A 14,746-nucleotide genomic window follows, 5' to 3' on the forward strand; every position below is an offset into this window, starting at 1 on the left:
CGCCGCGCGCTCGCTTATAAGCGGCGTGCAAACCTGTCGGACTTGACATCACTGGGTGTTTCCACGCACGAGAACATCGGCTGGCTCAAGCGCTTACTCAGATTCTCTTTACCTGAGCCTCTGCAACGCCGCCGCAAGTCCCACGCCAGTATGAACATGAGCAGGTATGGATTTACCCCGAGACGACGGTGATGTTTTGGTGTCCTTCATGTTAATCAAAGCATTCCTCATAATTTTAGCCGGGATACTGCTGGAAAAGTCCCGTTTATTACCTTTATACACAATACACCAGATGATCTTACTGTTGGCTACTATGTTTAAAAGTTAACGTACTCCGTGTTTTTTTTTTTTTTTTGTTTTTTTTTTGACAAATGGTGTATCTTACGTTCCACACATGGCTGTAGGTAACTTCACATTTTGATTGTCAATTCGCATATGGAATGTTACCTGAGGTCACAGATCTGGATGTACGGCATTCTCGTGTTTTTGTATGTTGAGAACAGATTTGCATCTTTGTATAAAACATACAACATAGCGTTTGGATGGAGTTTAGGTCAAAGGTGTTTCTTGCCGTTGTCGTTCCGTGTTTTGCACATGTAAGAGCTTTCTATGTGTGCTACCCCCAGAGATCACCTTGCGAAAGTGTGTTTGCAGCTACCGAGAAACAACGGCATCAACCGTACGCCAACTCAGTTGTCAGAATCAAAATACTACGGATGAACGTCGCAATTGTATTTCTTATTTGCGGTACGGTAGTAGGCTAAACATCATTTAAGTGGACGATTGCTTGCAATTAATACATTTCGACAGGATTTGGATTGAATTGAGTTGGTGACATAGATGAAGCATGGAAAAAGGGTGAGTGGAGGTTCCGTGGGAGTAATGAGTACTGAAATTAGCCGGCTTGACCCACAGATCAAAGGTCAGCTATTTCTTCATGTGAAATATACAGGTGAGACAGGAATGCAGTAAAGTGACTCTGTAACCGTTACTCTGTCCTAGCCTGTCTGAGATTGGGTCTCGGGGCACATTTTCCTTTTTAAAAAGTGGCAGTTTTGTTCTCCCAGCGAAAACCGAAAAGGAATGTGTCTTTTCCTGCTTTATCCCGAAATGTGCCTCCTTGGGCCCCATGGCGGGTGGGTGTGCTGGGTAGGGGGCGGGGTAGGGGGCGGGGCCGGGGCCAGGGGTGGGGGGCTCAGAGTCCTGGGCTGTAACTCTAGTCAGAGTCCCGTGTGGTTCAGGATAAGCTAAGAGGGGAGGCCGGCATCCTTTTATACAGGCCTTACTAAAGCATCAGATTTCTGCAGCTCAAAATTTTTTTCGCTTTGTTTTAGTTTTTCCATTTTATTCTCCAGGCGTGTGTGCGCGTGTCTGTCTTTGTGTGTTTGCGTATGTCTCTGTGCCTGTGTGCGTGTGTTTATGCGTCTGGTTGTCTTTGTGCGTGTGTGTGCATGTGTGTATGTGCGCATGTGTGTGTTTCTCAAATCCCTGAACGCCCTGTTCCCTTCCATTCCTAGTGTTCCTCTAGGTATTAAATACCTGCCTTGGCTTGTGAGATCACCTGTGTAGAGCCTCACACTTACTGGAGGCTACGGGCTCACACGCAACTGCTTTGTCTCCTTGTGACGTCATTGCATCCTAACTGGTTCCCTGTCCTGTCTGCAGCTTCTGTGGTTCTGTAACCTGGTAACCGCTCATTACCCAGGATCCCTAGCAAAAACCCCTGGGCCTGGGCCAGTATTCAGTCAACAAGGGCTGACGCTTGATCAGTTTTGCCTATTAAGCTCATAGTGGATTAGATTCACCACACAGACGGGGGGTGGGGCGGGGGCGGGGGGGTGGGGGTGGGCGTTGCATTCGTTGTCTTGGCACTCAACGAATGCGACACGTGGCACCAACCGTGTGAAAACGGGGGTGCGGCTGGCGAGAAGTGTGGTGCAGTTTGTGGGGTTTCGATCTCCCTGCCACAGTCAGGCTGGGGTTTCGATCTCCCTGCCACAGTCAGGCTGGGGTTTCGATCTCCCTGCCACAGTCAGGCTGGGGTTCGATCCCCTACCACAGTCAGGCTGGGGTTCGATCCCCTACCACAGTCTGGCTGGGGTTATTTTTTTTTTAAAACAAAAGAAGAAGAAAATACAATTGGCTGCTTGCGGGAGGAGGGTTCTCAGTGCAGGGAATACTCTGTGGAGCTGCGTGCATCCGTTCCCTCTGCCTGAGGCCTTTTGCTTTAGCAGGTAACGTCCTGGGAGAGATGTGAAGTCCGCCGAGTGACAGAGTCACGTTGTGTTGGGAGGTGTGCCTGTTGGAACAGCTCCCTGTGAGCTCCTTGTGCGTTCCCTCTGTGCGCTGAGGCAGTGTTGCAACACCTCTGGGGTGGGCGGAGGTGTCGGTTTACCAGGACGGGTTCCCGAATATTAGGACCGCCTCCTCCTCCTGCAGTGCATGATGGGACTGGGAGAATGCTGCCCATCGTGATTTAATTTGGGGTCCCACAAACCCCTGCCCCGTAGAGCCGCAGGGTCTGCTGGCTTTTCTCTGTACGCGTCTGTTAATGATTCCCTGTGTGAGATCACAGATGTGTGATTTAGAATGTTCTGAACTGAACATTCTAATGATGATGTAACAATCTGTACTGGTAGCGGAGTTCTAGAACTTTGGGGAAAAAACATTCCAATAAACCAGCTCTCCAGTGGTTTGAAGCAGTTAATGAGCCTGGCCTGCTTCTTTTGGGTCTGAAATGTATCCTCCCGTTGAGCTGAAAGTAAATGCCAGTCTAACTGGTGACTCTTTGACCAGGGTGTAGGAACAGTTTTCCAGCTGGGCTTGAGCCTGGAATATCCCACTGCCTCAGTCTGTCCACAGGTTTCCAACCTGGATCTCAGATGTCTGTGTCTGAGTGTGGTTTTTATCCAGAACTGCCTTTCCCATATTTTTTTTTAACCTGTGATGTAATACAGGAAGCTCTTACATAACGCCATCATGCGAGAATTCCTGGTTGCACTGTAAAAATCTGAAAACCTACACAGGAATCCATTGGGAATAAACGTCCACGCAACAGCCGGACCAGGTTGTTTAAAGTGAAGCACACTGTAGCTCAGTTTGTTGTTGTGGATGGTAATGGCTTTGGAATGAGTTCCAGAGATGCCCCCCCCCCCCCACGCCCACCACTGCTTACATTCCGGTCTTCTCCCAGGCCCCCCGGTTCAAAGGTGAATATCACTTGAGAGCAGAAGGCTGTCCGTGAATTGATCGAGCCTGTCGAGCGCCTCGTGTCTGGAAGTCATCGGAAGGTTGAGGAGAGATCCCTGACGCTCCCCCCCCTCCCTCGGGCGGGGCCCAACACGTGCTGTAATCCCGCTCCTGGAGAGGCCCCGCCCACCGTGTTCAAACGGGGGCGGGGAGAAGGTGCGCAGTCCTCCCCTTTAATTAGCCTTTGGCTGGCGGAACCACATGCGGAGCTGGCCACGTTGCCGTCAGGACATTTTGTTCCGCGGTTTCCTCTGGCTGGTCTGTTTGCAGAATTGATCTGTTTGCTCATCAGTTTTTGTTTTGTTTAGTTTTTTTTTTGTTTGGGGGGGGGGGGGGGGTGCAGTCAGTACGGTGCATGCTGAACTCACAACGCCAAAAACAGTACGAACATTGCTTGGTGCCTGATTCCGAAATATGCAGTTCAAGAATAGAAAACCAGCACTCCGTACGTATAGTTAAAATCATATTTGAGAATGCTGGGTTTTCTATTTCTGGAGTGTCCATAATTTGCCCCGTAATCAATTTCAGTAATTGATTGCTAGTCACACATTTAACTGCAGTTCTCAAAAAAAAAAACATCACAACCAATGACATCACAACCACTGACACCTTTTAAACTCCGCCTCTCTTCCTCTTGACGCACTGCGGTGATGTTTTTCGACAAACATGTCGGTTTTGCTAAACTTTACTGCCTCTTTGGTTGTTGCACAATACAGATCAAAAGTCCGAGCTAGCCCTAGGGCGGCGCGGCGCTGTGCCGGGGGGGGGGGGAACCTGGTGACCTCCTGCGGGTCACATGGCCTGAGCCAGTCGCCGTTTTGAACGGTCAAACGAAGCGCGTCTGCGTGACATCGAATTTACACAGGAAAATATTTACGGAACGCTGGGGCTCGTGATGCAGCGTCGGGGCGCTTGTGACCGTCTCCGCGCGCGAAGAGGGGGGCGGCGGCAGTGTAGCACAATGGGCAAGGAGCTGGGCTCGTAACCTAAAGGTCACAGGTTCGATTCCCAGGTGGGGCACAACTGCCGGTGTACATTTGAGCAACGTGCTCAAACTGCATTGCTTCGGTATACATCCAGCTGCACAAATGAATGGCATGTAAATGCTGTGTAAATAGTTGTGTAAGTGGCTAAATGCCTGTGTGTGTGTGTGTGTGTGTGTGTGCGTGCGTGCATGTGTGTGTGGCATGCGCGTGCTGTGTGTTGCGCGCGTGCGTCGTGTGTGCCGTGAGTGTGTGTGTGTGGCGTGTGTGGTGTGTGTGCCCGTGCATGCTGTGGTGCGTGTGTGTGCCCGTAGCATGCGTGGTGTGTGTGTGTGCGCTGGCGTGGTGCGTGTGTGTTGTTGTGCCTGTGCGCGTGGGTGGTGTGTGCGCGCGTGTGTGGCTGTGTGTGTGGCGCGGGGGGTGCGCGGGTGGCGTGCGGGGTGTGGCTCGTTAGCTGAGCGGGTATTATAGAGCCCTAATTGCCCCGGGGTACTCCTACGCTGTGGGCCGTGCCAGCGCTGGCACTGAGGTGGGCGTGCACGGGTTTGTCCTGGCACCCGCTGCAGAACAGCACGCTCTGCATCCGTCACCGACCCGTCCCACACGAGAGGGGGTTGGAACCAAGGCCCATTTTGGCACGTTTTCTAAAACACAGTTTAAAAAAAAAAAAAAAAAGTTTAAAATTCAGGTCCGGTATGCTTGTTTAATCATCGTAGTAGTAGTAATATTAATAATAATCAATACAGAGATTAGAACTTATTCAGAACTCCGCTGAAACAACTCAAACAATAACCAGGAAAAGAGCACATTGCTCCTGTTTTAGCTGCCCTACATTGGTCACCAGTTTATTTTAGGAATGATTATAAGTTCCTTTTACTCGTATACACAAAACCCTTAATGGTATAGCACTTTCTTATATCTCTAACACCCAAACTTTTTATCACCGAGCAACAGCTCTCAGGTCCTCTGATGCAGCTCTTTTAAATGTACTCGGTGTACTGCACAGAAAAACTGGAGGAGCAGCTTTTACCCACAATGGCCCAAAACTGTGGAACACCCAAGGACATCAGAGAAGCTGCTCTGTGGGAACTTTTAAAAGCAAACCTACCTTTCAGTTTTGAATAATCTTTATTTTTCTTATTTTATCATTGTTTTATTAGTATTTTTTATGTTTTCTGTTTTTACTTGTGCTTATTTTGTTCTCTTTTTTCCTTATTTTATATCCTTTTTTATTTTGTTTGATTATTTTCTTTCTTTTCACTGCACTTTGAGCTGCATCTTTGTTTGAAACGTGCTATACAATAAATTTTATTATTATTATTATTATTACTATTAATAATAGTAATGAAGATAATGAGTCAGAACATCATAGCATACAAACTAAAAGCTCATTTATAAAAGTGGGTGTTAAAAGAAGGCAGGAATGGTCCTATGAGGGAGACTGCTGGGTTTGAAGGTACTTGCTTGCTGAGTTCTGATTTGCTGGGACCAAGTTGTATTGCCTTGTTCCAGCCTATTTAAGAAAAGGCTTCTTATCCAATTCCTTCACTCTGAGACAGAGTGTCTTGGCCTTTTTCCTTGGCACCACGCTTTTTAAAGTTTATTCACTTTCCAGAGTGACTGTTTCTTTCTCAGGGACTGCTGTTCAGCGTTTGTCTACCTGTCTTACGACCGAGCACCTGTCTCTCCCACATCCAAGCAGTGCTTTTTTCCGCCCGGTTGTTTTGAATTGCTCGGGCCGTTGTCAGGGTTCTAAATGGGCGTGGTTAAAGGGTGAGTGGCAGCAGCAGGTCTGCGATGCCGCGGACTGCTCCGGATCCTCCTGACGCTGACCGGGTAACGTTCAGGAAGTGTGCGGCAGGGCGACAGAGTTGAGTATCTGTGTTGGATGGATTATCTGTGGTCTCGGATCTCCAGTGGCCGGGAGTGTGCGGTTCACGGTCTCCTCCCCTTTCCCTCCCCGTCCAGGTGTCTGATTACACAACGGGAGGTGCAGAGCTTCATCGAGGGGTGCATGGTTGCCGTGGGAACCAAGCCGGGCCACGCCAAAAGCCTGGCGGAGGTGCTGGTGGAGGGAGATCACCGAGGGCACTACAGTCACGGGCTGAACAGGATGGGTCTGTATCTCGCAGAGCGCATGTTCTGTCTGTGATCCCATGTGTCTGCATCCTGTCTGTGAGCGCAGGTGTCCCCCCCTGTCTGTGAGTGGAGGTGTCTGTGACCCCGTCTGTATCCTGTCTGGGGGGCATATACAGTGATGTCACAGAACTTCGCTTTGTGGCCGCGTGATGTCACAGAGTTTTGCTTTGAGGCGACATGTACAGTGATGTCACAGAGCTTCGCTTTGAGGCGACGTGTACAGTGATGTCACAGAGCTTCACTTTGTGGCCACGTGTACAGTGATGTCACAGAGCTTTGCTTTGTGGCCAGTGGATGTGACGTGCTGGGTCACGTGTCCCCCTGCGCAGACATGTATGTGAAGGACATCCAGACGGGAATCTGCGAGAAGGACGGCGAGCCCACCATCGACAAGGAGTCTGCCGCCACGGCGCTGGTCAACGGCAACAACCTGCTGGGGCCGGTGGTGGGAAACTTCTGCATGGACCTGGCCATCAGGAAGGCCCGGGAGGTCGGCATTGGCTGGGTGGTCGCACATGGCAAGTTTCCTTTTTAACCCTCTTCTGCTCGCGTGCAGCCTCTCAGCGGCCGAACGAAGTACCCGGCGAGAAACGGAACCGTTCTCAGTTTCGTTTTTTAAAAAACATTTTTTGTTTCCTTCCCTATTTTTTTTGGTTTAGGCTCCAACCACTTCGGCATCGCGGGCTATTACTCCATGCAGGCGCTGAAGGAGAACATGATCGTGAGTGTCCGCGTCACCCGCAGCCTTGACTCTGTCTCCCCCTAGTGGCGGCCGTTGGCGCTGCAGCATGCTGGTTAATGCTGAGTTTCCCTTCCTCTCTTCCAGGGTATGAGTTACACCAACACCTCCCCGCTGGTGATGCCGACTCGAGCCAAGGAGGTCGGTAAAGGTCGTCCACGGCACTATTAGCTATTGGGTTGAATTTAGTTATCATATGTAGTTTTTCTATTATATGAAGTTTCCCCCCTCCCTTGCGGTATATGAAGTCACTCTTAGGCTCTTAGACTTTAAATATTAATATGATTTTTGTGGCAAAAAAAACAATGATTTATAAAGACAAGCTATTATTTTGTAATTCATTCTGAGTGATTATTGCCTGTAATTGTGTGTGTGTGCGCGTGAGGACATGTGCACATGGATGTGTGTGTATGTCATTATAATATGCTAAATTATATTTTAATGCTCAACTGCTATTTATTAAATCTAAAAGTTTGGGGGAAAAAATAAAACTGTAAATGTGGTTTGCTCTGTCAGGCAGTAGGGGCGGGGTCTGATGGTGCAGGAAGTGTGGTGCAGTCCTGCAGTTTTCGCGTTGAGTGCTGCCGTTCGAGCTGAATCCCGGTCTCCTGACCGCATTCTTTTCGCAGTGCACTCTGGGTACCAATCCGATCAGCGTGGCGGCGCCGGCGAAGGACGGGGACAGCTTTGTGCTGGACATGGCGACGTCGGCCGTGGCGCTGGGGAAGGTAGGGCGGGCCCCGCTGCACCCGTACGCCCCCCAGAGAGCACCCGACTCGGGGCCGAATCTGGGCCGGATCTGGACCGATTCCAGGCTGGATCTGGGCCGACTCCGGCCCAAAGTCAGCACTGCCGGGTCGGATCTGATTCTTAACTGCTGTGCGCAACTTTTTTTTTTTTTTTTTGCTGGTCTGGTACAGGAAGATTCATGAATAGTTCATGAGTGCATGAGTGTCTTTGATTGGCCTGTTCTAAGACTGAGTCTGCATCTGTGTCCTAGTTTATACTCTTGTGGATGTGGGTGCCAAATAATGTAAAAGAGTCCATTAATCTTGGCGGTTGATCATCGATTTTAATAGATAAATGTGGGGCAGTGTTACTGTAGAAGTCCATAATGATTTTTTTAGTCTTAATTTTATTTTTTAAATATAGTTTTAAGTGGGTCATTTGAGCAGCACCATGGGCCCAGTCTGCTAAGTTCCTTGCAGCAGTCATCCTCATTTTTATTGGTCATTAGACCAGCTGCTGTGTCTTCTGCGTGACAGTCTCAGTCTCATTAGGAAGTGAGATTATTTGTTTGTGGTGAGGCTGCAGATTTTTGGGCTGAGCATGCAGCCCTGGGGTGTTCCCATGGTTACCGCGATTGTCCATGAGGTCATGTGGTTTCCCTTGACCCGTTCAAGGTGGTTTGTGGGGACGTGGTACATTCACTCATGCAGAGCATTGTTGATGCACATTGTCTTTACCATCGCATATTAAACAAAAATTTTAAATCAGTTTTGCGTACATCGACTCCAGCTGGAATTATTGAAATGTGTTCCTGTGGTAGAGAGAATGGCCAACATTTGACCATGATTATGTTCGATTAAGTCAGGAAAGTATTGCCTTTTAATGATAGTGGTCTTGTTATACCATTGTTGGTTTATTAATGAGCAAACTCTGCCACCTTTCTTGTTGTGCGAGAGTGCAGTGAACCCGTCCACTCTGGGCTGGGTCCGACATTTTTACAGCTGAACTGGGCATCGCTCGATCTGGGCAGGTTTCAGACCAGCAAAACGCTGAATAGTCTCATTTGGTTTGGTTCCTGCTGAGGAGCTCGTCCATTTTGTTCTTCAGAGCGCGTAGATTGGAGAGGGGAAATGAGTGAATGGAGGAGATCTAAAATGGCGACCGCAAAGGCTGGAGGGCCACGCCCTTTGCGTTTACCTGTGTGCTCGTGCCCCGGGGGGCTCAGGTGAAACGCGGCTGTTGACACCTGAGCTTGCCAATAATTCCTCTGGCATTGTAGCAAAATCCAAGAAATTTGAGCGCTCTTGTGGTTTAGTAACTCCAGACAACCATATTGAAGAAAGCAGGATGACTTCTTTACATGTACACACAAAAAAAAAGAAATACAAAAAGTGACAGAGCTGACACAGGTGCCATCTTGGATGGCATTACATTGCATTTAGCAAGCTCTTATCCCGACTTACACAACTTTTTACACAGCATTTACACTGCATCCATTTATACAGATGGATATATACTGAAGCAATGCAGGTGCTCAAGTAACTTTTGGGTTACAAGACCAACTCCTTACCCATTATACTGCACTGCCGTTATGTTATGGGGTTCATGAATCAAAATATGTCCAGTCAAAATATGTTACCCTTCAAATCAAGTGAGCTGCTTATGACGCAAGGTGGCTCCGCCCAGTTTGAGATTAATGAAGTAAACCTCTCTCTGAATAATAAGAGTGCCCTGTTCCGAGACCCGGACACTGCCACATGCTCCCATTCGCCCCCTGCTGGCCGCCTGTGTTACTGCGCAGAACCCAGAGCGCTGTTCCTCTGCCTGCCTGCAGGTGGAGCTCCATCACCGGCGTGGGGACGGCATCCCTGAGGGATGGGGGTGCGACTCGCAGGGAAAGCTGAGCACGGACCCGGGAAAGGTGCTCAACGGCGGGGGCCTGGTGCCCATCGGGGGCTGCGAGGAGACCGGTGCGTTCTGCACATATTATTATTATTATTATTATTATTATTATATTTATTTATTAATTATTATTATTATTATTATGATTATTATTATTATTATTATTATTGTATTTGTTATTGTTGTTATTGTTTTTGTTGTATTAGTATTATAATGAGTGCATGAACGAATAATGTGTGTGCCCTGTGATGGACTGGCGGCCTGTCCAGGGTGTATTGCTGCCTCTCCCCAAATGCATGCTGGGATAGGCTTCAGCACCCACTGCGACCCTGCCCAGGCTAAGCGGGTATAGATAATAAATGGATGGATCGATGGATTATTATTATTAGTAGTATAATAATAATAATAGTATATTATTATTATGATGATTATTATTATTAATAGTGGCATGTGCCTGCTGTTTGCAGGTGGATATAAAGGGTATGGGCTCGGGCTGATGGTTAGGGTTATTATGTTATGATGATATTATTATTATGATTAATATTCCTGTGATTATGATTATTAACAGTGGCGTTTGCCTGCTCTATGCAGGTGGATATAAAGGGTATGGGCTCGGGCTGATGGTGGAGGTGTTCTGTGGCATTCTGGCCGGGGCCCAGTACAGCCGGCACGTCCGCACCTGGAAAGTCACCGACAAAGTGGCTGATCTGGTCAGTGCCCACACCCCCTCCCCCTTCCCCGCACCCCTCCCCGCTCCACACACCGCCCCCCCCCCCCCATCCCCCCGTAACAGCCTAGCGCTATATGACGTCTACCACTGCATCACCAGTTACAGGCAACTTGCTGATTTTATTTATTGATTTATAAATGTATTTAAGGGGAGGGCTTTTCTCAATGTATTCCTTAAAAAAATACTCCAGTGTGTAGAGGTCACATAAGGTTGATGTGACAATGCTCCCCTCTAGTGGCCATTGTTATATACTGCATTAAACATCCGCACGGACTGTACTGCCATTGACAATAACATTACCTTTGGCCTACTAATTCCTGGTCTGTTTACAGAATATTCTGTGCAAACCTAAAAATAGGCAAATTATGAACAATATTTCTAAATGATAAAAAGTTCCTCGAGTTCTCCTGGGGAAAAAAAAGTCATTTATTTTATTCTGTTCCAAAAGTCATATCAGTTTGGATACTGCATTTAAAATTTGTTGTAATGACACCATAAAGTTTGTGCTGTTGAGATTTGCCTTGAGTTAAACTGTGAATTAATCATTCATTCATTAATTCGTTCATTCATTCATTCATTCATTCATTCGTTCATTCAGTCATTCATTCATTCCGCATTCATTCACTCTCTAGGGTCAGTGTTTTGTGGCAATAAACCCAGAAAACTTTGCTGCAGGATTCAATGACCGGATGTCCGACCTCCTGACTTTACACAGAAACCTAGAGCCTGTGAGTATAGCGACTGTCTGCTGTGTAGCCCCTCATACCTGGCTTCTGATTGGCTGTGAAATCTCCACCTGCTTGTGTGACAGGGGACCTGGGCAGTGTGACCTTTAACCTCTGTGTGTTATTTGCCTTACAAGGCCTTATCCCCTTTGTCCACTTCTGCTGTGGATCATGGTTGCCAGGCTTTGAAAATTCCTAACTCTCTGTGCCATTCTCTGTTTGATTTAGAAGCAATGCCCCCAACACCATTCAACCACCATTCTGTGGTTACAGCAAAGCACAAAAAAATAAAATAAATATGTATTGGTGAAGAGCTAAAATCAAAAAAGCCAAAAAAAAGGGTTTAACTGGATGCTCAAAGCTAGTCACTGGGGAAACTAAAGTATTTCTTTGTCCACTCGAACCCATCTTGCACCTCTAGTTGACGATGCCAGTTTTTATTTCCATACCATGATTTTAGGACCGAAGGATAAAATGGCAGCTACTTTTCAATCAGTCTGGTTTAAAAAGGCCACATCTGGCAACACTGCTTTGAACACAATCACATCTGGTCTTTCACCGAATTGCACTGAAATTACACCAATCACAGAAGCCTCTTTCCCGCTCACGCTCATAATAATCCCGTAATTGGATTGCTTAAGGTGGAACGGTTGATACGCTAGCTAGCGTTGATCATTTTGAAAAAGCTAACACACCCGGGTGCCCTTAAGACAAACATCCATGCTGTCTGTAAAGCCCGCTGTAATCTCTTTGTGAATGACGGTATTGGAAAGCAGTGTGGGGGGTCAGTGCTATGTAAGACGCAAAGTGAAATCTGTCCCTCTTTCAAGGCGGAGCCGGATACCCCTGTTCTTTCCCCCGGAGACCCCGAGCGGTCCAACATTGAGAAGTGTGCCAAACTGGGCGGGATCCCGTACCACATCAACGTGGTCAACCACATGGTGGGTACCCTCGCGCAGGCAGCGTCTGTGATCTGATCACCTGATCACTCGTCCGCGACGCCCTGCCCTAAACTGCGTGATTAACCTCTCCAGTCGATCGTTTACCTCTCCTCTCCACGCTTCTTTGGTCTCAGTCAGTGGCTGATATTTAAGGGAAATTGCTTTGTTGCCTCGAGCTCTGGAAAGGCGCTATATAAATAAAATGTTGCAAAATGACGTATTTGTCATGCTGAATTGCTTCAGATTTTTAGTCAAAATGTAATATTATACAAAGGGGAAGCTGAGCAAACACAAAACACATTTAAAAAATAATTTCATTCATTTAATGGACAGAAATGATCAAACTCCCATATCACCCATGTGAACATGTAAATAATTTGCTCCAGTTCCCTTAGTCTAATATTGCATTTTGTCTAAAGTTCTGAAACCATTCAGTGTGACGCGTATACAATAAGAGAGGAAATCAGGAAGGGGGAAGTTTTTTTTTGTTTTGTTGTTGTTATGGCACAGTACATTTGGAACAATTAGTCTGTTGAACATGAACTCTTCTGAGGATAGCGTGCTGCGTGGGGTTTGCTTTGCTTCCGTTGCCAAACTGATGCAGCGCAGCATAAATATCGCATGCGGCCCTGCCCCTAACCTGCTGTGTCACTGTGCCTGCGAGGTCTTGCGACCGGACGTTCGATGAAACGCAAAATGTCACGTTTCGATGTTTTGGCACTCGTCAACATTCGCTTAAGCCAGGATTGGTGACCCCCGACCTGTGCATTTCCTCTAATATGTGAAATGTGCTCCCCCCCCACCCCCCCTTTCTCTTTCAGAATGGTGTTGCCAAAAAGATTGGTGTCACCCCCCTGTTGCCCACCAACGTCCCAGTTCCGGAGTAGAGTGCCATCTCCGATGAAGCGGAAGCAGTGCATCATGGGACTTTTAGCCCTGTTTTTAACGCATGGCGACTTGGCGGCTGTGTCTGCACGTCATGAACATGCATGTGTTCAGTCTGCATTCATCCCTAACATTCCTAACTTAGTCTGTGGGGGGCTGGGGGGGGCTGGGGGGGGCGGGTACTACTTCTGCATTCAGTTTAAAGTCCATGTTAAGGACGTATGCTGATTAAATCCTGGTCATCGTCTTTTCATGGTTCAGTTTTTAAAAATATATATTATTTTAGTTTGAGTGTATGTTTTGGCCCAGTCATCTTTTGTGTAAGATGAAGGATGTTTTAGACACTTGCTAAGGTTTCTGCAGACCTGCCTGCTTTACAGTGGTGGGTATTACGGCATCTGTGGGTTTGTGCAGGAATATACAGTAACCCCAGAGTAGCTTGGACAACAACCCTATCCCTCCAGAGGATCTTTCTGTGTATATTACCTCCTTCTAAAAAAAATGATGTCTTATTTTCTGTCTGAACTGTTTCCTAAGGCCATGCAACCTGTGCTCGAGGATGTTTTGGCACAACTTCCTTTAACAGTAGTGAGGAAGAGTTTGTGCTTTTTGAGAGCCAAGGGAGAAAAATGTACCAGCCCGATATATTTAAATAAAAAGATTTAAAGTTTTTAATTGTGAATAAAAGCTATATATAATTAATATGTTCATATGCGTAGCCTCTGGAAAGATAAAATCACTGTACGAGCTGCTTTGAAGCTATTTTAAAAATGCATTTCTTGCTTTATACCGCAATTATCATTAATATTTTTGAAAATAAACATAAACTGACCAATCATTTGGTGTGTTTTCTTTTGAGTATCGGCTATAGGTTTACGTGTTCCAAATATGAATGTGTTCCCCATGAGGTTGCATTGTGTGCTCTTACATCCACAGGTATTGTGTAGAAAAATTACCCCCCTCCGCCCCCTCCCAAAAAAAAAAAAAAAAAAGATGAAAACCGCAATTGTGCCCAGGAAGTTACAGCGCGCGCAGCAGAAACATTGCTGCTGAATTGCACGCAGCTCTTCAGTGCGCTTATTTGGAAGCCGGTGATTAATTTCATTTGTTAACAGAGTTCGGGGGAAACCTGGAACAATAGAATTAGATGCGTATCTCTCACAACAACCATTAGCCGGCGGGCGCCTGGTATTGTCTAAGCAAAAAAAAAAAAAAAAAACACCTTCATATCGCTGACAAGAGAGGCAGGTGTTTAAAGGCGCCAAAAGAAAAAAAACCGCAAAAAGGAAGTGCAGTAAACGCACTAGTGGGCATGAAGAGAAATGCACAGGAGAGTAGACTGGGTGCGGGGTCCTAACTTCAGGGGACCCCAGTCGCCCTCCCACCCCTTAAACAGAAAACCTGCAGGTACAAAATGACTCTGCGTTTGAGTGTGCCCACCCCCAGTTCAGTATGACGCGTCTTGAGGTTACATGAAAGCTGCAAAGCATTGCTTAGGATTCATATGATGTCCTTTGAGATCCATTAAAGGTGCTGCGTAAATGTAATTAAACTGTCGCCAGGATAAGAGCCGTAAACGCAGAGGAACTGTTTTCAGGCAGGGAGGAAACCGCCGAATAAGTGCTTATTCGGGCAGGAATCGGGTAATCTGCGCTGGCATCTCCGACACCAGTATCGCAATATCAACCTGACAACAGTACCTGTCACCACTCCGACGCCACATG

The 14,746-nt window shown here is 47.1% G+C and overlaps 1 protein-coding gene across 1 annotated transcript; it reads left to right on the forward strand.

The window, feature by feature from the left end:
• The first annotated feature begins 5 nt into the window (after positions 1 to 5).
• On the forward strand, positions 6 to 13,860 carry LOC135241566 (uncharacterized oxidoreductase YjmC-like). Its single transcript, XM_064312071.1, has 11 exons — positions 6 to 164; positions 6,201 to 6,349; positions 6,701 to 6,889; positions 7,031 to 7,092; positions 7,198 to 7,251; positions 7,740 to 7,838; positions 9,674 to 9,809; positions 10,333 to 10,451; positions 11,104 to 11,199; positions 12,027 to 12,137; positions 12,959 to 13,860. The coding sequence occupies exons 1-11, from the start codon at positions 151 to 153 to the stop codon at positions 13,022 to 13,024; spliced, it is 1,095 nt and encodes a 364-aa protein (XP_064168141.1). The 5' UTR covers positions 6 to 150; the 3' UTR covers positions 13,025 to 13,860.
• The last annotated feature ends 886 nt before the right edge of the window (positions 13,861 to 14,746 follow it).

This window comes from Anguilla rostrata, chromosome 16, assembly GCF_018555375.3.
Source record: "Anguilla rostrata isolate EN2019 chromosome 16, ASM1855537v3, whole genome shotgun sequence".
NCBI lineage: Eukaryota > Metazoa > Chordata > Actinopteri > Anguilliformes > Anguillidae > Anguilla > Anguilla rostrata.

Coding starts and splice junctions, on each gene's coding strand:
- LOC135241566 (XM_064312071.1), top strand. Junction 6,890..7,030: donor TGGCTGGGTGGTCGCACATG/GCAAGTTTCCTT, acceptor TTTTTGGTTTAG/GCTCCAACCACTTCGGCATC. Junction 10,452..11,103: donor CCGACAAAGTGGCTGATCTG/GTCAGTGCCCAC, acceptor TTCACTCTCTAG/GGTCAGTGTTTTGTGGCAAT.